Below are 23,712 nucleotides of genomic sequence, written 5' to 3'. Positions count from 1 at the left end.
CTGTCTGAGGGTCAGGAGTGAAAGTTAATAAGAGGCACCTCTTCTGTGTGCGGAGTAAAGGTTAATGTTCATAGTTGTCCTAAGGTCCTACTACAGGACAGGTACTTGGGCTGAATACAGGGGCACTTTGGGGGGCAGGCAGGTCATTAGGAGGCAGCTATACATATCATGATTAAATAAAAGTTTAAAAATAGTAACAGCGCTTAGTATTAGATATTTGGTTCTGTTCATGAGCACAAATGCAATGTAAGGCCTGAACTTGAAGGCGTCCAGAAGAGAACTTGAACTTGAGCGAAGTCGACAAAAACTGAGACACTGTGGCTTTAAGAAGCCCCCACCGTTTCACAACAGGGGGGGCGTGAGCTGAATCCAGGAACAGCGATTGAAAAAAAAAAAAAAGCTCCACCAGTGGACTGTTTCAAGTTCCCCCCGGCTGAAACCCTGCCTGATTTGTGGGCAATGTTGGGGATGTAGAAAAAAAGGAAACCGGAGCAAAGAGAGCGCAAGGGAGAAATAGGGAGACAACACTAACTGGGTAGCTATGGAGATAGTAGGTTTTCCTGGTAGCTTTCTTTGACAGGTGTCGAGTGGGATAAAATAAAGTATCAGAACAGCCTCCAAGATGTACGGCAAGGGTAAAGGAGCTGTGGTCCCCTCCGATAGCCAAGCAAGAGAAAAGTAAGTAAATTATTGCACTGTCACAACAGAGATCCAGCCTTGAAGAGTGTGCTAGGTAGCTAAACTTGCTAACTGATGTGAGGCAGCTCAGCCACTTCAGCAGGAGCACGCATGTTCAGCGAGCTCTTTTTGTTAACATGCAAGCCACAAAAGTGATGCTGTGATAGTTTATTCGTTGCGTTTGCCACTTTGCGTGTCGTGGTGCCTCTTCCATCCTCCAACTGCACAGGCATGGCTGCTAAGTTAGCCCAAGCAGCTAGCTACACTGCCAGTTTCACTCTTGTCTCTCTTGTTTCTTTCTAATGCAAAAGCAGAGAGTGGCAGTTTTAGCGACCATAAGTTGCACCACTTCTACAAGAAAGCAGTGTTGCTGCACGTGTTACGAGTAATAATGCAGAAATGTGTACTCGGGGCTGAATTGTCTGAGAGGAGCATTGATGGGGATCCCACTTTAGTTCCATCTCTCCCCTCGCCCCAGTGCGAGGAACAATGCCTTTGGAGTGACGCTGTGCATTGTAGCTAGCTGGCTTTTGTGTCGCCCCACTGAAGCAGCAGGTAAAAATAGAATACAGCTGTTTGGGGCTTTGTCACAAAATAGCACAGGAACGTGTTCTAGAATTGCCCCGCGTTCCACAATGATACTCTGTCTCCGAACGCGCTGGCTACATTGTATCCATGTGTGTGTTCGGTCAGCGGAGAGCCGCCGCTACGATCCCCGTGCAAGGAGAGCTGCGCCTCTTAACTTTTGTCGGCCGTACGGATTTTTCTCTTAAGTCACCCCGAGTTGTGCAAATGAGTGCCGGGGATAAACTGCTTGTAATTGCCGCCGCCGCTCGCTGTAGCAGACCCAGATACGGGCTTTTCGGTGGCTGATTTGTCAGGAAGCTTAGGTGGTGTTAGCTTGGGGAGCTGTAGCCCTCCAATCCCTTTGTCTGCATGCCACCGTCTCGATGCCTGTTGTTCGCTTAGGAGATACACGCCGCACGTTTGCCAACAATTCAATAATCCGCAGAGTTTTCAAATGTACCTGGGATATGAATCCAACAAACTTCTCTGCATCAATTCTGAAATAGATACCGGAATCTGCAGGGGACTTCCTTTGCTGATAGTCGCCGTTAACAAAGAGAGCTAAGACCCGTACATGCTTTCATTAAACTTTGTTAGATGTAATTGTATTAGAGCCATGTGCTGTGTTAATGGTAGTTCCTATTCCACTACAGATGAATAACCAAGTGGTAAATAAGAGGTAAGAGCCTCCACACAGGTGAATGCTTATGGCGTTATTCCCCACAGTGGATGGGTTTGAACACCAGCAAATGCTCACTCTCTGACTGGCTGGACCAGTCAGCAGATTGGGGCACTGAAGTGGGACAGAGTTGTCAGACTCATGTGTATGTTTGCATGAAGATCAGCTGGCGCCTCATTACCTTAAGTTCACACCTCCCTTCACTGTGCTGTGAACCCGTATTCTTTATTCTTTCTTTATGCATCGTTCTTCTAATGTCTTTCTTCATCTGCCTCCTAACTCTTCACTCCCCATCCTTTGCTGCTCCTCAAAGTCCTCATCCCTCGCTTCAGTGTTGAATTATTGAGACAGACTGAGGCAGCTGCTCTCAGCTTTGCGTCAGAGTTGAGAGACGGAAGAGAAGGAAAGAGACAGAAAAGAGGGAGATATGGTGGGCAGACTCATCCATGTTTAAAGAGGGGGTTTTGTCGGGAGCCTCAGGCAGGATGTCAGGTGTGCCGGTGGTGTACATCAGGGAGATTTCTCACTCCATGGGAGTAAGTGTATGCACGCACTGATGTCCCATCTCAGAGCGTAAGAGGGAATGGCGGGGAGGGAGGTCAGGAGGTCACCTCACATGGTGTGATGGAGGAAGAAAATTTTGTTTCACTATGAGAGAGGATGGGGAAAGTGCATAAATCAAAAGCAAATAGAGTGTGATTCCAGCCATACGGTGTGAAACTTTGGTGTCACCAGGCCATATAACCTTAAAAGCGAAGGAGTAAGGGTTCCTGGAGCTATCTGAGATTTTTTTTTGTTCCTTATAAATACAATTCCACATTCTGGCTGTCAAAACCGATGACGGCTGTCCTCTTTTCCTCTCCATCATGACATGACTGCTTCTCTGATCCCCTGTACCACCTACTGTTTTCTCCTCTATAAAAATGGGGCATGCCCCCTCTTATGTTCCAGTCAAAACATTTTTTTCTCCTCTCCCTTTACTCCACTATCCTATAGCTGCTCCCTCTCCTCCTCCTCAAACTTCTCTTCCTTTTCTTTGAGCTAGCTTCTGAGCTTTAATAATGCAGCAGGCCAGGTGCATGCACACGCAGCCCCTTTGCAACCCACACAAAAACACACACCACACATAAAAATTTAATTGAAGGCCTCTTGGGGGGGATCTGCAGTGTGATCCTCCTATCCCCAGACATAAGACCAAGTCCTTAACTATTCCTTTCTAGTCAAACTCCTATAGAAGGCTGCACATGTTTTAAGCAAGCCACTAAACCTGTCATGTACATGGCTAACACTATCAATATTTGAGGCACTTGCTGTAACCTAAAGCTTCCTGTGAGCCTTTGCCAGGCATTTCAAAACTGTTAAAATGAGTAGGAAATCTATATGTGTTTAAGTGTGATTAGTAAACAGCAAAGTACAGAGGTAACATAATGATCTGTGTGTGTGATGTGCAGGTGTGTGTGGCCCAATACTAGACTGACCTGAAAGTGGCAGTGACTTACACTCTACACCAGCGGTCACAGAGAGCTTTGTGACCTACAAATTGGTAGGAGCCTCAGAAAGTGGTCAGATTCCCCTGGCCAAAGTGGTCAAGTGTGTGTGTGTGTGTGTTAGCAGAACTGCAGTCTTTTAGCCTCTTAAGAGCATCGTCATTTGTACAACAACCAATCTGCCCCACTGTGTGTGTTGAAATAAGCAAGTTGATGCAGCCAGGGATCTATTCTTGCCATTAGGTATGTTACTGCTGTGCAGTATGATACATGTGTTTAGAGTTTAATAACATTAACCAGTGTAAATCACTACGGGAAGTTTCGAATTCAGGGCCACTTCTGCTTTGTTTGTTTGTTCATCTGGATGTCTGCCCATGTATGTTTTCTTATCTTGGTGACTATCTGCAAGGGGAACACCCATAGCTATTTATTACTTTGCGAGCAGGATGGACAGAGACACATGCACTGCACTGCACATTCTATAATCAATTTTCTAGAGGAGGCACAGGTCTACTAAATGCATGTTCAACCCGCGATTGACCCATTCCTTGTATACGACTTGTCACACTTTAATCCGTCAGTATCATTCAGCAAGACTCACATCTGCAACTGTGTTTTGATGCATGTTGCAGATAAACTATAGAATTACAAAGAATTACATTATAAACTAAACTTTCAGTTTCTGTTCTCTCTGGATGCTCTGTGTCTCTCTTGCATGACCCATTAAACCACTGTGTCAGTCTGAAAAGGGGTAAACTGGATATGGACAGCTGAAGAGCTCTCGTATTGACCGGCAGTGTGTAGTCTAGATGGCTATTTCAGTGCCCATGTTGTATGGGATGTTGTGAAGAGCCTTGAAAGTTTATCTATAGTTGTGTCTGAATTATTAGCATTCTCCTACTTTGTTATCATATGTACCAAATACCACTTAATATTAGTGTGTGATCAGTAGTGATGTGGAGTGTATCCAAGCAAAACTGATCATATGTCACACTTGAATAAGAACTTTGTTGCTTTCAGATTTGGATCTTTTGCTATGTTAGAAACCTATTGAATCATAAGATTCTTAAGGAGCATGCATTTATATATCTGCCAACTGCCACCCCTCCTGCTGTGATGATGTCCCTGTCTGCGTTGTGTCTATGTGAAGGACAAGGTGTGATCATGTTGCGACCATCAGCTCCAAACTACAGTTATTGTCTATTTGCCTATTCATATCTTTTACAGACTACATTTGCATACTAACAATGCATGTTTTAAACATTTGCATAACATTAGTACAGATCTCTATCATAACACACTACTTCATTTATTGCCATTTCTGTTGCTCCCACGTGCTCACCTCATCTGTAGTTTGATTCAAGGCATTAAACAGAAATAGTAACTAAACGATTTGATTCTAGCCTTGACCCTTTAGCCTTTACTATCCCCTATGTGGACATTTACTTTGTGCACATTTATTTATTTATGGTTGTTTTCATAGGGACACACACTTAAGTATAGACCATTAACTAAATAGACTAATGCCATATATTATAGCATTTATAGCCTAAACTAATTTGCAACACTTGGTCCTAAATGGGTATTCATAAAAACACACATATACAGTGCAATAAAAGTACATATGCAATCATAAAAATGACTAACAATAAATAGAAAATACAAGAACCATAAACGTAGAGAAATTCCATAGAAAAGACATCTGATCATGCCTAATTGTTATTCAGAAATGTGGATTTGAAATGATCTTAGTTGTGATTAGTGCTGTAACCAGTCTGGCTTACCAGATGTAGGCTGTTGATATAAGTCTGCCATTGGCCGACTATTTCATTCGGCCTTCTCCTCCCCTTCCACTATCTGCGTGTTACCGTTTTGCAAGGGCACCATCATCGCAGCATCCTGGGCTTAGCGCCGCTCAAGATGATTGTGATTGCTTTAAAGTAGGGATGCTAATTTTGATTTTTTTTTTCTGACTGATAGCCGACCCTCCTTAACTGATCACTAATCGTTAACCAACCAAAATGAAATGTACTATTTAGAACGGACGAATGTCTGTGACCCATTAAAATCAAGTGCTTTCTTTCATAAGAGAGGGTTTTTTTTTACATGTGCAACAGCAGCACAAACAACAACAGAACATGAGGATTCACACATCCTAGACTGATGCATATTGAATCCTCCAGTGCTTGGACCGCTGTATAGAACATTTAGTAGGCATAACAGCCCATTGCAGCCTCGGGAAGAACGCCTGAATACTTTTCCACAAGAGGATCCAATGAGGGGGGATTGTCTCTCATATAGATGTCCACCTCTGCCTCTGGGTCGTTAGCTTGATGACGGGGTGCTGTAGTCGTCTCCCAGGAGCAATATTGTGGTTATTAATAATAGTTTTTTAAACTGTTTAACTGATAGTATTTATCAGTCAAAATTCTTATTATTGGTTAACGGTTAAACAGTTAATTATTAACATCCCTAGTTTAAAGAAATACAAACAAGCCAGAGCGTCTTTCTCCTATACCAGAATGATAATGGGTTCGGTCTAGCTGAACCAACAATTATTTTCATTGTCTATTAATCTACCAATTGTTTCCTCGACATATCACAATATCAGTATAAACGCAATATCCTACAGCACAAGGTGATGTCATTTTGTCCGAGAAAACAGTCCAAACCTCCAATTCTAAACAATTCTATATTGTAAGACCAAGAAAAGCAGCAAATTCTCACGTTTGTGAACCTGGAATCATACATTTTTATACAAGATTTGCTTGAAAAATTAATTGGTTGATTAATCGAATGCCAAAAACAACGTGTTTCAATCATTTTGAGTTCTGTCTTGTCAAGAGTTCCCCATATCCACTCCCAAGCGGTCTGTCCAAAGGGGAGTTGTATAATTCATCTTGTCGCTGAGCATCTTACAAGCATGGTGATGCAAAAAAACTTATAGATAAATTCAGCATTGGCAAGTTTAGTGCAGTTCTTAAAACTTATCCTATTTCATTTCTTTAGAACACTGATAGTGAGACCTTATCAGCTTGCTATCCAAAGTTTTATTGTCCAACTATATATCTTCCTAAGAGGCCTAAATGCACTAACTGTGCTTAAATAGACATCACCTCCATCCCACCATTCAGCAACAGTACAAGGGAAGTCAGCATCGGAAAAGCAAATGTTCTGTTGATGGTTAAAAACAAACTGCACAACAGCCTTATTATCTCAAAACAATGTTTCATTGATCAGTTCATTGACTAATGATTGGGCTGTGACACTGAGCTACTGTCCTTCTCATTAGGACCTTATTGGCCTGTCAGAGGACTGTCTGCTCTGGGCACACGGGGCACTGTCATATCCACACTGCTGGTCGATTGATGGTCCATTAACGGCCTATTAAACACGACTAAGTGAAGGCGTTAGGAGTACAATGTTGGGCCAATGGGGGTTTCCCACTCCACAGCATGGTTCTTGTATGTGTTAATAGACCCTGGTGGATTTCTGTTATCAAGTGTGGCTGGCCTGTTATAATAGCAGTGATTTAAAAAAAAAAAAAAAAAGCTTTTAAAATATTTTTGGAATTGGGGAATGCCTTTCGTATGCAGGTATTTCTGTTGGTGTCTGGTGTGTACAGTCAGAACACAATATTTTTCATACAGGTCGGCAGGTATTTATTTCAGACTTTGGATGCTTAGGCTTGGTAAGAGTGGAAAAACTGTACAGGCCACAGAAATGCTGCTGAGATGATATGGCCCTTTTCAAACACAGGACATTTTCCAGGAACCTTTTAGAGGTACTCTGGAGCTTCACCTGCATTTCAACTTTAGGAACCTAGAGCCAATTTTAGTTCCTGGGTCGTGGTTTCTACCCCCCCAGAAAGTCCCTGCTCCTTTATGGCTGACCAGGAAGTATCAAAGTGAAGGCAACAGTTATGAACATTGCTGATGGGTCAAACACAATCCTTGAGACTGCAACGACTTGTGTGCAGCGTTCACTCATACTGCAAGCAAACACCGGTTGTTGCTAGTATTAATATTCTTTGGAAGTTCTTTAATACCATTGATGTTGTTCATGATGTGTGACGATTTAAATGAAACAAACGAGATAAAGAAAGTCAACAAGCAAGAAAAACAAAATGAAACAATTAGCAAATGGAAGGAAAGGCTACAAGAGGTTATATGCTGAAGAACCAGAAAAAAAAACACTCACCCATCCCCCCTTCTTTGGAGATGGGTATGTTGAGTTTTCTGTCGTTTTCAGCCACTCCTGCCACCTCTGCATGTCTCTCTCCAGCATCCATTTAAAATGTGAAAGAACAGCGTGACTCTGTGTTGTAATTTGTTGTAAATTGTAATATCTTGAAGTTACTTTTATCCATTCTTGCTGGTCTGCTAATACATAATCTTAACGTTTTTTCAGATGAGGTAAAAATGCACTAAAAGAACTTCAAGACCTTGAAATAGTTCTTGACTAATAGCTCAAGGGGCCTCCAGTTTCTCTGACTATTTGGCTGAATATTGCTCTTGTTGGTCTGCTTTTGGTTGCTTGAAAATGAAGTGGGATGCCCAAATAAATCTAATCTTAGTTGCACAAAGAAAGAGTCTGACATTACATTGGCAAGCTGAATTTGGTCACTAATATTTTTGTCCTTTTGCATTTCAGATTAGCATTATATGTGTACGAGTACCTGCTACATGTGGGAGCACAGAAGTCCGCACAGACCTTCCTGTCTGAGGTAAGACGACATCCATGACTCTAACCAGTTTATAAAGCACTGAGCCATTCATTCTTTATGCCTTTTTTTTGTAAAAATTGCTTATCTAGAGCCGAGGAGAATAGATAAAGAATTGATGGAAAGTCTCCAGCAAGGATATCAAACGCATGTCACTTGGGCCTTGATGTAAAACGGCTTTATTCATTAGTAAAACTGTACGAACTGTTACCCAGCTATAGTGGATGTTTTAAGCAACTTGTATTGTCAGCGCAAACATGCTAAACATGATTGCAGAGCGTAAGGTGTTGCATCAATTTTTCAAAAAGGAAATCCTATAAAGTTACACCAGATCATGCTCAATGTCTGCCATGGTGAATCTTAGTGTAAAAGCAACTGATGCAGCTGTCTGTGGACATTATAGGCATATGTAGGCATTGTGTTGTTTGTATGTATATGCTACATTTCTCCTGACAGCCATTGTGGGTGCAGACAGACAGAATGAGTGTGCGATTGCGCTAATTCCCTGGATCCAAAACACAATTCGCATGTAAAAAAAGGAAAACAGGATAGAGACATAACAGAAGGAAGAGAGCCAGGAAGATGGAGATCGACAGAGCCAGAAAGATGCCTATCTTCACGTCCGAGGCCATTGACAGTTTGAGACTGACTGATTATATGTTCTTAACCCCTGGACCTGCAGACATAATCCTCTCTCTAGTGGCTGCAAGTGACTTTTCTCTCTCCTCTCCACTCCTCTCTTCTCCTCCAGATTCGATGGGAGAAGAATATTACATTAGGGGAGCCCCCTGGATTCCTCCATTCATGGTGGTGGTGAGTGTCACTTTCACTTTTCTCCAGTATGAAAAAGCTAGTTTTGTCTTGATTGTTTTTGATGTAGTAGGCCTATCCATTTTATTTGCTTGAGTGTGTAAACAGTTTTTACAGTGCATGTCTCAAGTTTGGTATTCCTCCCCCTCCCCACACATGCACACTCATTCACAGGGCTCTAGTGTCCATCCTGACCCTACATAATTCATTACTGTCATATGCACAAACAGTAGCTTCATTTGAGCTCCCATGGTCTTAAGGCCCGATAGAGCCACAATTCAGTTTTGAATATATTAAATTCACATTTTATGCAGATATTCATGTGCTTGAAAAAAATATTTTTTAAATTTAATTGTTGGTGCTTGTCCTCATTCATGATTAAAAATGACTCCCATAGGTGGGAGGTGTAGCAGAGTCTCAGCCTTGGGGTTGACCAGACTCACTGAGGGCGTGACCCCTCCCTCCCCTCTCCCCTCCTCCAGTTCTCCATCCTTCACCCCCGTTCCTGAAACAATAGATCCAGATGGTTAGGGAATGGACTCCCCCCTCTGTACTCCCCTCCCTCTCGTCACCCTTTGTGTGCCCCCCACCTCCCACTTTTCTCCTTTGTTCATGTGGGAGAGGGATTCTTAGCAGATTAACCCGTTGCATTCCATCTTCCTTTGTGCCACCTCTCCTTCCGCTGTCTTCCTCCTCCCCCTCCTGTCATTTCTGCCCCTGGCTAAGATTTGACCTTTAGGGTCGTCACCTTAAGCACTGATCAGCAGTTTCGCTTGTTTTTTTTAATTTATTTTTTTAGGAGAAATAAGGATGAGGCAGGATATCACACAACACGTTAACAGGAACTACAATATATGTTTTACTGTAAAACCCACTTGAACATGCAGCTGGTCAGTAATCAGATTTCTAACCTACCTACTATAACCTTTTTAAACCCAGGCTCACATATTTGAAGTGTATTAGTGGTAAATGATGCACTGAATGAACATCGCTGAGGTATCTTATCTTTCCAATGACACTCAATCCTTTATGTTTAGCAGATCGTTATAGAGGTTGAACTGAGAAGGGTCCAGTCCGACTGTAGTTAAGACTGTTGACACTTGACTTGATTCAAGTCTCCTTGACTCACCTGAAAACTTTCCCTAGATATGAGAGTTTGAGCCCAGTCAGCCGATAATCTGATCTTATTTACAGGATAAGGCTGGAGTTATTCTACATCTTTCTTACTGTCAACAATGAAAAGACCATAGCCAACAATGCGTTATCCCCCCTGTCAATACTTTTAGCTTCCCTACACTGTGGCCCTCCAAGTTCATTGTATTCTTACTGAAGATGTAAATCTTAAAGAACACGTCATGAATATATACTTCTATTTTTAAAAAAAATGTTAAATCATTTCCTAAAACAGCTGGGCTCTGTATTTCACCAAAAATGTTATGTTAATAGGAGTAAATGGTGTTTTTGTTGGGGACTATTTTCAGAGGCGGATTAATACATCTTTGCTCTTGTACTGAGAATTTACAGCAGCAGGACGTCGTATATGGGATCAAAATAAACTACAGTGCCCATGTTCATCATTATGACAAAAATATGTCACCCAGTGAAACGATGTGGCTCATTGATGTGTTTTGATGAAGGTCTGTGGCTCAGAGGAATAAGGTATATCAGTGTTTGGCTATACAGACAATATGTGTTAGTAGGATCAATTCATGATTAGTTTTGGTCTTTTCAGGGGATTTGTTGACAATAAGAAGATATAGGATATCACCAGCCTCATCTTCAGCCTTTAAATCAAATTAAAATATTAACTCACTACAGAAGAATGGAGAGCTAAACCAACTTACATTTGCCTCCAAAGTCGAAAATATCTGACAGAAGTTTAAGATAAATTATGTTGTATTGCATGTGTGGATCGCATAGTCCTCCCCACTCTTTAAGGCTTTATCATGGAAACTACCAATGGTGTTTGTTTATAATGTGATTATTTATTGGTCTTTTCACTTGCTCCTTCCTCAGGAAGATTAGAGCACAGCTACAAAAACTGTGCCACTGGATTCAGAATAGATTCACTGTGTTGCTGAAGGACACTGTAGTGCACAGGAACAAATATTTAAAAACCTGTGGATGTAAAATTACAGACTTGTAAATATACCCGTAAATGCTCCTAAAAAGTACAATATCTAGTGTAACTTTTCACCTCAGGGGGTGTCTCTGCTGAGTCAGGAGAACGAACGTCAGGCCTGTGAAGCACCATCAGCATTATGTGACCGAGGGCATGTTTTAATAAAAAGAAAAAGAAGGAACAGAATAATAATTTGAACGCATACAGTACAGGCCTGGGTAAAACTAAAGAATAAGTTTGATCTCTTGTTCAACTAAGAACTTTCTTAGCATATAAGAAATATAATATTAAAATTAAGGCTCACACTTGAATGCAGCATCTTAAAAGCAAAACAAATTTTCTTCTTATTGATAGACTTCATCTTAAACTGTGTGCAAACCAGTCAAGATTATAGGAAGAATATGGGTTTTCTTCTTCTCCTCTCCTTGTTTTGGCTTGTAGAGAAAAAGGAGATTATATTTTTGACGGTAGTCAAAGTCCAGTTGCCTCTAAGGATTTTCTCCCTGTTGATGTGTCCTTGAGCAACACACTGGCGTCCTTTTCCTTTGTAGCTCAACCCTGCACTCTGTCCTTCTTGTAGAAGTAATGAGTCAACTTTTGAGATCAAAATATTCCATATATTCCATAAATTCCACTTTACGTGCTCAAACAACTCAATCTGCAGCTAATGTGATGTGATTTCATTATGACTGTGTCTTATGAACTGCAGAGGTATATGAAGAATTCCAGATGTTTGGGATTCAACATGTCTGTCAGGGTGTCGGCAGGTCCTTTTTCATGAAGTCTTAAAATGTCTTAAATTCACGTTTACCTATAAAATGCCTTGAAAAAGCATTAAATAGATTCAGTTTGGGAAGGTCTTAGATATTTATTTGTTGAATGCTGTAAACATGGTATAAAAAGTCTCCAAAACTTTGTCCCCTGGTGACCACCGTAGCATCTGTCTGGATGGCATGGAGGAGGTAGCTAGCTAGTTAGCTAGCCTGCTAACACTCCAGTTTCTGTGGTTTTACTTTCTACCTGATTTTAACCCTTTCTCCAGTGCTTCTATTTAGCCGTTAATCTCCAGTATTTCAGAGCAAGTTTCATTCATGTCGATGCAATAATACAAGGGTCTAAATTACTCTCAGCATAGATTGATGTAGCCTCAATTCAGACTCTGGCTGTAAGACAATTGTTACTAATATCATTAAGGACAAATATTGTTTTTTCACACGAATAAAAATATTTGGACAAATCAACCAGTTGTTGTCATTTTGCCTTGCTTATCATTTTGAACTGACAATATATGTATTTACTCAGGAGATTATGCCTATATTTTCCACATTTGATGTTAATAATTATTGCAGAATTGACCTTAAATTTGATTAAATGGTGGCATCAAGAAGTCTTAAAGTCCTACATTTAACTTGCTGATACATGTAGACACCTTGATCCGTGTGTCGCAGATTGCCAGGACATGCGAAGTGGCTGCCTGATTGGTCCTCTTGTTAGCCATGTTGCTGTTGCACTGGGTTTATAGCACCTCCACTAAATTCAATTAAGACCTCTTAGACAGGTAGCACACTAGCAGTTAGCATTGTCGTTATGTGTTTCCACCTATGGTGTTCAAACAGACTGAAACAGAAGCTTGTATGGATGCAGTTGTACATGTGCTTTCTTTCTAAGGATCAGATGATGAACAAACTCTCACGATGACGCCATTTATCGTCACAAGAGACTATTTTAGGACTTGAGTTTAGCTTTCTGTTTATTCTTTATGAAGTCAGTTAACTAACAGTTAAAGTTTAGAAATAGATGCAGTCAATGAAAGGTCCATTAAAGTATGGTAATGCAAGTGTGTGTGTACTCTGAGTGAGTGAGAGGTTGATTGAGGGTGGGCGACTCTGGCATTGTGTCCCTCTTACAGTGATGCTCAAGTGTATAAGAGGACGTTTAAGAGCACTAGGGAGATAGTGAGAGTGTGTGAATGGGTTATGAATAGCTGTTATACATTTGCTTGTATTGCTCTGTTTGCTAACCTTTGACCTCTCTACCCCCCCCCCCCCATTTCAGTGTATTCTGGGATTTGTATTGCGCGGCTCCAGACCGAAGGGAGACATGCGAGCACTCCAGTGAGGCGAAGGCCTTCCATGACTACGTAAGTGACAGACAAGCTCTGCAGCCACTTCCCTTCTTTTTTACAAAAAAACAAACTTTACTCACTTTGGAATCAGGAATTTGTTTCTTTACATATCTGCTTGAGACCAGCATGTAAACGGCATTACAATTACATTTCAAGCTATACATATGTTAATAGTGAGGTCAAGTGTGTGAGGAGAATCTTAAAGTGGCATCCAAAGGACATTTGAACAGAGAATATAATGGTTCGCTGTACTGGGAATCAAACTTTGACACGTTTCTCAACAACTAGAAATACCAGCTGACTACAAACTAATTTACGGACTTCGTATTATCATTAAATTTCAATTCATACCACACATGTGCCATTCTGCCATATTTCTATTTGCAGGGAGTAGGGTTCAGATTATTTTCTTTGTCGATCAATCGATTATTTTCTCGATTCATTGTTTGGTGTATGAATTGTAAGCAAATAGTGAAAAATGGCCATCACAGTTATCCAAAGCTCAAGGTGATGTTCTCAAATTCTGATCCACATTCCAAAACCTGTAAACAGTTGAAAGCAGCATCTAGAAACTAGAACTATAGAATATTTGGTACTTGAGGATTTAATGATTAACTGCCTAATTGTTTCAGCTATAGCAGGGAGATGTGTTGCGTCAAACACTCAATAGAAATCATGATCGCAATCCTGAGACAGAGCGTCTAAGGACTGAAGGTTTTGTATGCTGTACAGATTTGAAACCCCACTTGATATCTGGATATATAAAGAACATTTACTTGACTTAAGTGAAAATCATAATTTTCGTGACGTGTGTAGCTTTAAAGGTCTGTGTGTTTTTGTTCTTTTCGGTGTGCATCCTTGAGGAAATATTCGATGCCTTTTGAGCGCTTGAAGGAGAAATTGCTGCTCTCTGAGGTCAGAGGTCAGGGTCAGCTATAAAACAGCCTTTCAGGAGTTTGTAGGTTTTTCATTGTCTTGAACCAAGGACACTTTAGTTGGGTGGCAGCTTGCTGTCACCGATGTTCAGGTCCTGCTAATAACAGCTCCACTATACTGCCTAATAATATTGTAAATACGTGTGTTTTTTCTTCACTAAGAGAAGAAACTGTAACTGTATCCTCTTGTGTGTAAATGTCATGTGTTGTGATTGACACTGTGCATCTGTCTTCAGCCTGTCCTCTCTGGCCAAGACTGTGTGTGTGTGTGTGTGTGTGTGTGTGTGTGTGTGTGTGTGTGTGTGTGTGTGTGTGTGTGTGTGTGTGTGTGTGTGTGTGTGTGTGTGTGTGTGTGTGTGTGTGTGTGTGTGTGTGTGTGTGTGTGTTGTATAGTGTGTGTGTTGTATAGTGTGTGTGTTGTATAGTGTGTTGTGTTGTATAGTGTGGGGAGATAATGGAATAGAGTTCTAATCCGGTAATCCCAGCACTGGGCCGAGGCTAAGCCAGGGATTTATGTGTGTGTGCATGCGCTTGTGTTTGTGTGTGTGTGTATTTTTGGACAGGGGGCATCTTTGGCAACCAGCCCATAGGAAGGTGGAGGGGCTCACACCCTCAGTGCCAGAGTGCCAGTTAACCCTGTGTGTGTGTGTGTGAGACTATATAAATGTAGATGGGTGTGCTACATGGTTGCTTGCTGTCTGCTCCTAACGGTGATAAAGCGAAGGAGACGGGACCGGTTTAATTTTGGCTCCAGCCCCCTGAGGCTAGTCTCTGAGCACAGGTCCTTTCTACTGGTTTCAAAAGAATGAGCTGGGTAGAGGCATCGGAAGAAAAAAAAGAAAAAAAACAACAATATTTCACCTTACATCAAAAGAGTTTCTTAGTGTTTTGAGGATTGCTAGATTGCAAGCCAGCATTTAAGAGGCATTATCACAGTTCTCTCTGCTGGGTGCAGAGACGCAGCAGAGGTTTATGGTTACAGTCGAGTCCTGACACAGGTTATAAAAGTAATGCAGCGGCTATTATACTGTTATCTTGGAGGGACTTCGTAGTGGTTTATGTTTATCAATGCTTAAGTAGTCGCTTTAAGCATCTGATTCGCCAAAGCAGCAGGCTTACAGGGTTCAGCATTCGGAAAGCAGATAGAGGCAGTTTTTCCCTCCATACTGATTCATATCAATATTTTGATGTGTTTTTAATTGAGCTATTCATACAGGCTTTAAGTTGAAGCTTAACTGGATTGAGTATCTTAAATACAGAATTTACGGGTCTTATTTTTGACTTCTTTGCCATTTCATTTGATGTTTAGTTGAAGTGAAGTTGGAAAGTAAGGAAAACAAAAGATACGGCATGCTTTATAAATTCTATAATTCCACCAACAGATGTAATCAGATGAGTTGGTTAATGTTTTCTTGTTAGCACCATTCATTTTTACTGCCATGCATGTTGTCTGCTGCATTAATAGACGACATTTTGTACATCAATTAATATGCTGGTTTGATTAGCAGTGTTAATTGTTGGATCAGTCTTAAATCGAGGTCACATCTGAAAGGTTTTTAAACTGAAATTTGGATTTCTGATTGACATTAAATACAGTGGTTCCCAACCTGGACATTGGGAGTTTTCTCCCTGCAAATTGGTTCGAGGAGGTGGTCAGTGCTGCCAACCAGATCTTGGATCAATTTAAGTGCTAGGTGATGGTCTAAACTGTCAACTCACCCCTTAAATACGTGGGCTTTGCTGTGGGAATTGGCGTCTCTGCTTTTTTTTTTTTTTCCTGTGAAGCTAATATATTTCATAAAAGTGTAATAATTTCTTCTGACATTGGTTTAGGCGCTTTTATTGTCAGTTGAGGTGGGGCGCCTCCGCAATATGCTGTAGGAAAACTGAGCGTTGCCTCCTTAAAGCCTAAAAATTATTAAACTTATTCTGAGGAGGGGAACATCACTGATGGAGCTGCTCACAGCTCATAAATTTAGCGCAAACGTCCAGAAAATCGGCAAAAGAAAAAGCAAATAAATGCACGTTTCCATCCTCTGCTGTTTAGGAGTTGGAGGAAAAAAATGAGGAAACACATTTATAGATAAATGCAACCTGTGATGGGGGGGGGGGGGGGGCACGAATATGCATTGCTTGGCTATAAACGAGACAACAACTCTAAAGATACAGTATATAAACCGGTGTGTATGCATGTACAGCATGAAATCTGCAGCATTGTGTCAACCTGCAGTTCTGTTGTTGCTGCTGTTACTTCTTGATTCCTTCATCAGTCTTCTTTACTTTTTACCTGCACTGTTGCTCTTCACTTTTTCTTAACCTTCCCCACTCTTACTTCTCTCATGTATTTGTGTAACTCCAGCCTGTTCACATCATATTTTCTCTGCGACACCCCTACATCTGAATCTGCCCCCCCTCTTTCCTCCCACCCTCTTTACTATATCTTTTACTCTCCTTCACCCAACACACCAGTCCGCCCCCTCTCATCTCACTCGCCTTATCGCTCACTCCCTCTCTCCAACTCTGCTCTTTTCCTCTCTCTCTCTCTCCTTCCCTATCTCTACCCGACCCCCTCCTCCCTCCCTCCCGAGAGAAGATTGATTGGCTAATCTAGCTGTTTACCCACAATGCCTAGTAGTACCGAGGAGGAGAGGGCAGTGTAGACAACATGAAGACACAACCGAGAGACAGTTGAGGTATTTGAAACTGGAGCTGAGTGGGCAAATGTCAAAACAGGGAGAGAGGAGGGGGAATAGAAGAAAGGCCTAGTTATATTTTTATTTTAAATCGAATAACTGCAGGAGATCTATGCGTGTATAAACCCATAACACTAAAGACAGCTTTATGTGAAATTAAATGGGGTATTGGGGTATGGGCTAACTTCCCCTTTCTTATAAAATTATACTTAGTTTAGCATTTACTTTTAGTAGATTCAGCAAATATGATAAGGCAATATATGAATTGAGTATTTTTGAGTATTTAAAGACATAATCTGCTTTTCTAAGTCCACCTCTTTTCAAGTACAAACAATTATTTTAAGTGTACATTTTGGAGCTTTTTGGTACCTTCTGATTCCTTGCAGGATGGCACTGGTGTAATTTTAGTTTTTCCTATTGCCTGAAATGTTCATGAAATATTTAAACCCAGCTGTATTAGTTACAGTTAACGGCTGTCTGTTGGTTTACCCACCAGAAGTCAGTTTTTTTAGACTTATCTTCAAAAATCCATTAAAACCAGCTCACAAATGTATATTGCTGCCGTCAGTATCCAGCATTTTAAACAACCTGCAATGTTTTTTCCCCAAACATTACTTTAAGGCCAAAATATTCGTCTTTGCAGTTGAATCAAAAGAAGCTCCATTTTCCCAAAAGATAGTTGCATTCATTCTTTCTTTTCTCTGCCACGAGCAGTATCAGTGCGCCGTAATGGAAAAAAGTGAAAAGAGCTCCATTTAACATGATAATTAGCTGGGTGATAAAGTTAGGAGAAACTGCAATACACATGTTGCACAGCCCGATGTGTTACACAAGTGAAGGGAGCACTTTGTCCCTGTTGGTTTTAATATTTTTTGGGGAAACAATGGCAGCCTGGGAGATAACGTGAAACTGCAGTAGAACGGACGACAGTAGCTTCTGACGGGAAGAAATCCTTGACGGATGTAAAATAAAATAAGATACAAAACATTGGATGATACTGACAGATGTTAGTCTCGCTTTGTAAATTATGATTTTGTTACTTGACATAAACAAAGTGACCTAAAAACACTTGAATGTTGGCTGAGAAGTAATTAGTCAATCAATACATTAGACTCAATGTGCGACCATCAGGGCTAACGTTGTCTTGTACTCTAAAACCAACTAACAGTGGAAATTGTTTTGTACATGGTTTCATGCTTTCACAGACCTGACAGGCAAAACCTGCAGCAGTATAAAGTTACATGTTGTGTAGTTAAGAAGATAAAAGCTTGTGTGTTTTAAAGCTTAATGTGATAGACACCTTGCTCGTTCACCCAGTAAATACAGTATCATGTTCATGTGGTTCTTTTTTAAAAATATATTCTTACTTATTTGGGTCAAAAACACATCAGATACATTAAGGTAGGGACAAAACGATGGTGCTGTCTGAGGGGCCACTTTTTGGCCACTTCCACTCCACACAGCTTTTAATATGACTAACTCTCAATATGAGCACGGAGACTGAGGTGGAGTGGACAGGGCGAGGGTTTAGGGTCCTGATTGGTATTGACCGATTGACTCCACATCACCTGAAAGCTCTCCAGGCAGCCGACCCTGAGGTGAAGGAGGGAGACGAAATGTAACATCAGCATCGATGCCCAAGTGTAGAGAGAGAGACGCTCTCATTGTAAGTTTAGTTGAAGCTTCATTCCGGTTCACAGTTGTTCTCATTCTCCTCCATAGTCTTGTGTTTCTCTCTGGAGTGTTGGCTAAGTGGATGTTGTGTCTGCAGCATGTATTAGTGCTGTCATCTGGTGTGTTTGTGTGTGCACAAGTCCGCCTGTCTGGTTCAGTACTGCTACCTTGGCAGCAGCTTTTTGGGGAAGCGTGTGTGTGTGTGTGTGTGTGTTTGGTGTGCCAGTTTTGAGGACCAGCTGGGCTTTCAGAGTGTGTGTGTGTGTGTGTGTGTGTGTGTGTGTGTGTGTGTGTGTGTGTGTGTGTGACGGTGAGAGTAGCAGCCGTATCCTGTTGCTCCAGAGCGAAACTCACTGTTTTGACTGGGCTGATAAATAAGCTAGATCACCACAGTCAGCTATTTTTCCTCCCGTCTCCACACTCTCACTCTCTTCCATCCTCACTCCTTCACCTGCCCCTCCTCCTCCCTCTTTCTCCCCCTCTCTCTGTGCGCTAAGGACAGCAGGTCAAGGAGACAGTGATGAGGTACATATCAGTGTGAACCAGAATGTAGATTAGTACCCTCTCCAGGCAGGGACACACATAAATACAGACACAGTCACAGATACATTCGCTGTCTCTTCGTACCTCTCCCCTCTCTCCATCCAGTGTTTATGTCTCTGTCTTTATCCCTGTGAAAGGTATCAGGCGGAGGTCAATAATGTGTTGAGCACTATTGATCTGTCCGGTAGGTCCTATGGGTGAGAGAGAGGGGGAGGGAAATGGAGAGGGAGGGATCAATGCTATTCTGTATAGCCCATCTACATACTGCACTGTAGCAGCCAATCAGATCATTAGTCTTTTGTTCTCTGATGGATTATTCATCAACATTGTGGTTTTGTGCTAAGCAGGAACAACATGGTGTCCTCCCAGGGAGCCACCACCGTGGATTAAGACGTCAGAGTTTGAAATATTTTGCCACAAAGACCCCACGGTGGTGCCACGGGGAGGCGGATAAACTTTGTTACACGGTATTTTGGGTTGTCCCGATTTTGGAAGCTGAGTGAATGTTTACAACAGGTATCAAAGGTTGTTGCTTTATGTTGCATGTCTGCAGCTTTTCTGCCTGAAGCGAGATCTAAACCTGCTTCCCACAGACCAAACCAGATAACCCCCTGCGGGCTCCGAGGAAGTAGCTTCAGTAAAATGACCTGATTGGAACAGCTCACTGATGCTTGCCTGCGTGTGGAAAATGTATCTAACATATTCAACTACGTAATTTCTAAGGGCTGCAACTAATCAATTATTTTCATTGATTAATCTGCCTAATTTCTTCCTTGATTAATTGCTCGGTCAATAACATGTCAGAGAACAGAGAAAAATGCCCTACACAAGTTCCCAGCCCAAGGTGACGTCCAGTGACCAACAGTCAAGATATTAGATATTCACATTTTTTATTTTGGAAAGCTGCAACCAGTTAAGTTTCTTAAAAAAAAAAAAAAAAAAAAAAAAAACAATGAGGAAATTAATTGGCATCAATTTTGATAATCATTTTAGTTCTAGATGATTTAGAAAAGTAAAAGAAAAGAAATGTCTGTCGAATAATGTAATGATTAATGCTTTAGTGCTTTTTAGTACTAAACAATAGTGTTGGCATTTATGTACATTATTTTGTTTTGGGTTTTATTTTTTTTCCCAAGGTATTTTTGGAGAGTAGATAGGTGAGAGGTGACAGAAAACCAGGGGAGAGAGACGAGGGATGAAATGCGGCAAAGGTCATTGATTCGGACATTGTGGTTGCATGAATGCTTTAGGTCTGGCCTGTCATTAAAAAAAAAAGAAAAATAGGTGGATTTGTATTGAATATTTTTTAGGACTACCAGTGCCATTAGCTCAGTCTGTAAAGGTTGGAGTGATTAAGTAGTTGAACTCTTACGTTATGGAAAAAGAAAATCATAATTCATGGATGTATAGTCAAATTAAATTTGAACTGTCTTGAGTTTTTAAAACAGCACATAGTTGGTGTAGTTTTTCTTAATACAGTGAGCCAGTCTGTAGATCCTTTAAATATAATTTTAAAGAGACTGACGAGGTTATATTACACGGTTTAAAAAAAGTTAGCAGTTCTCCCTCCAAAACTATTGAAGCCACAACGATGAGCTACAGTTCAGGTCTGTAGCCCAGATACGTATTATTGATAGCCAGGTAACATTGAAAACGTACCTAATGTTATTTTTGTGCAGACGTGGCTCCGGGATGCTTTGACACCGTGTTTGTGTAGCGCTGCTGAGGAAGGCCATTAAAATATAGTTCAGTTTAAACAGTGTAAATATTCCCAGACATTTGAAAATGTGTCCCGTGGGTTTTGTTGAACTTTTCAGCCAGCTTCAATGAAAGAAACGTATTCTTCTCGTTCCTGCTGCATGTCAGGCATTAAAGCCCTTTCAAGTTGTGCTGCCACCCGGCGCTTCCTTTGCACACTTGTTCATTTACAGACTTTCTTTTCTATACATCCAGCCTGGAAATGAATAATTCAGCTCAACTACAAGAATCCATGTTCATTATATCAACTAATTAGTGCAGTGCTAATGTCTGCTGTGGATTGTACCGTCTTCTTGAACTTGTTTCTTTGCATAGGTAGGTACGCTCTCGTCGTCCACATACCTGCATGTTCTGTCTGCATTAACAGTCATTGTTTACCTGCACCAATGTCAACAAGACAAATTCCTGTAGATTTACCGTCTCGGTGAATAGAGTTATTCTGATTCAAGGAGGCAGTCTTGTTGCAAGGTTTCCTGACAGTCTGCCACTTCTGAGCGTCGAGTTGAAATGGAAAGGTAGATATATAGGCGGTACTGTGGGCGCCACTACAAAAGCTAAAAAAGCACTGTTGGATCCTTTTTGTATTTCCCCAGGCCGGTTGGTTTTAATAAAGACCGACTGCATACTAAATCTACCTTTTGCTGGTGGCTAATGCGCTCTGTGTGCTTTCAGTTTGCATTCAATTTCAATCGGCAAATTGTGGAGTGCACAAGAAGATAGTAGATCATTAATAGTCTATAAGAATAATGTGATTGATTGTGAACAAAAATCTCTCCTTGTAACATTTTCGTCTTAGTTTTTTTTTCTCCCCATCATCTTTTTTTCCTCTTCTGCCTCAGTCTTGTATCTTTTAACTCACTCTCTCCTCTATCTCGCTCTTGTGGCTTCTCTCTCTCTCCTGCATCTTCTTATTCTCTCTCTCTGCGCTCCTGGAGCGGGGGATGCCAGGGGGACAGAGTGCAGATAGGACCTGTCTCCATAGCAACAGCTTCTGCAAGCTGCTGACACCCTACTGGGGGGGGGGGGGGGCGGGGGGGGGGGCGCTGAGGGGAGGAGAGGTTGTGATGGGGAGGAATAGTACAGGGGCTGGGGCACAGGGAAGGTGTGTGTGTGTGTGTGTGTGTGCGTGTGAAATAAGTGAGGGGGGTCACAGAGAGGAGAAAAGATGGAGAGAAAAGTGTGCAGAAGAAGAAAAGTGAGGGAGAGATGGATGGGAGGGAGGGAGGGAGGGTGGAGGAGGAGAGAAAGAGGCAGCCGACCCTGCTTCTTCCCCAGGGACTCAGTGGCCTGCTCATGTTCACTAGCAAAATTAGCATAAAGATGGGGGGAGGTGTGTGAGTGTGTGTGATTTTTCAGTTAATATGTGTGTTGGTGTCAGATAGTCGGGAGAAGAAGGGCAGTGAGTGTATTTGTGTACATGTGTGTAATTGGTAGTGTGCGTTGTTGTCCAAGCATACAGTATGTGTCACATGCATGTAGTGTTAGGTGTGTGTGTGCTGGTGGAACGGTAGATATGTGTGTGTGTGTGTGTTTTGTGAGAGTGACTCCCTCCCCTGGGTCTTAAACCCCCTCCCTGTTCTGGTCCTGTAGCCTGCGGTTCCCTCCTGTCTGCCTCTCCCTACTGAAGGGCTGCACTTTATGAGCCTGTGATGCAACTCTTTGTGTGTCTCTGTGTGTGTGTGTTTGCGCGTTCATGTGCTTGCGTGTGTTTGTTCCGGCCTGCTTATGTAAGCACTCTGAACACACGTCTCCATCTATGTGTGTTGACAAGAATACAGTTATATCATATTTAACTCCCGGGCTGAATCATTCACCCCCTCTCCTCCATCCTAGATTCTAGTTTTATTTTAACATATTGTTTGACTGACGTAAAAGGAGACTGGAAAAAGTGGTATTGTTGTTAGCTTTGGTAATAAGATGAGTAATAGTTAAGTTGTTGTCCTCATCAGGTTCAAGTGTTATAGTTGTTTTTGTCTTTTTGGTTTCCAGACTTCAAACTACGGATGTCCCAATTTTATGTTTTTGTTTTTTTGGCCCAATCCGAGTCCTGAATACCGAGTCCAATCCGCTTCTTATATTTACCTAAATGTGTATCTGCGCTACTTGATCCAAATACTGAAGGTCCTGATTCAAAGCTATGAAGTGGATAAACTTAAATTCAGCTTCAGCTTCTCAAGAGAAGACAAATCACTCTGTTGGATTTGTGTAAACTACAGAACTACATTCAGTCCACTCGCTGTGCTGTTACAGAGTGATGCTTCTCTTACTTCATAAACAATCTTTGGCAGAGTACAGACTCCGCCTGCAGAGAGCGCTTTAACCCGCCAACAGCCATGTTTTATTTTGGCCTCTTATCAAGTTACTCACGGAATTAACGTTAATTAGCAACATTTGTCTTTTTAATGTCTAAAAGCGTCGATCTGCGCCAGCTAACAATCTGCCCGATACTGATCCTTAGGATCGACTCGGGACATCCCTACTTCAAACAGCATCTAGTATTGAATAGTACAACTATAATTCGCATATACTTTGAGTACATTGTAATGTTGTATGACCTAATAACGGTACTGTTGTGTATTATGAATTCAAACTAAAATATATTTTCTCATAGGATGTGAAAAAGTACTAGAAAACCTGACAGATGTGTTGTCTTTAACTCATATTATAAAACATTTTGATTTATTTACTTAGACAATGTTAGTAGCAATTGTTTAGTTATAGCTGAGCAGAAATGAAGAAAGGAAGCATCAGCTCCAAACAGACAGAAGGTTTAAGAGTTAGTTGTTTCTTGCTTTCAATTATCTTTTGCATTCCAGTCTTCTTAAAACAGCACCTAGTAGTGTAAATACTATTAAATTTAGAATTGAAATTATGAGAATTTTACATACCAGGATATAAAATTACTTTGCAGAAACTGT

The 23,712-nt window shown here is 41.3% G+C and overlaps 1 protein-coding gene across 30 annotated transcripts in view; it reads left to right on the top strand.

The window, feature by feature from the left end:
• The first annotated feature begins 622 nt into the window (after positions 1–622).
• The window catches only part of LOC139298088 (single-stranded DNA-binding protein 3), a 35,721-nt gene continuing 12,631 nt past the window's right edge, over positions 623–23,712 (top strand). For 26 of the 30 annotated variants that reach the window (XM_070920942.1, XM_070920945.1, XM_070920934.1 and 23 more), the window contains exons 1-4: positions 623–678; positions 8,065–8,137; positions 8,886–8,947; positions 13,122–13,206. In XM_070920942.1, the coding sequence (XP_070777043.1) occupies positions 623–678; positions 8,065–8,137; positions 8,886–8,947; positions 13,122–13,206 (276 nt within the window). The remainder of the gene's footprint in view (positions 679–8,064; positions 8,138–8,885; positions 8,948–13,121; positions 13,207–23,712) is intronic. The other 4 variants (XM_070920955.1, XM_070920946.1, XM_070920956.1 and 1 more) reach the window with 2 other exon arrangements.

The sequence above is a fragment of the Enoplosus armatus genome, chromosome 15 (assembly GCF_043641665.1).
Source record: "Enoplosus armatus isolate fEnoArm2 chromosome 15, fEnoArm2.hap1, whole genome shotgun sequence".
Classification (NCBI taxonomy): domain Eukaryota; kingdom Metazoa; phylum Chordata; class Actinopteri; order Centrarchiformes; family Enoplosidae; genus Enoplosus; species Enoplosus armatus.
This window is presented reverse-complemented; position numbering and strand designations above follow the sequence as displayed.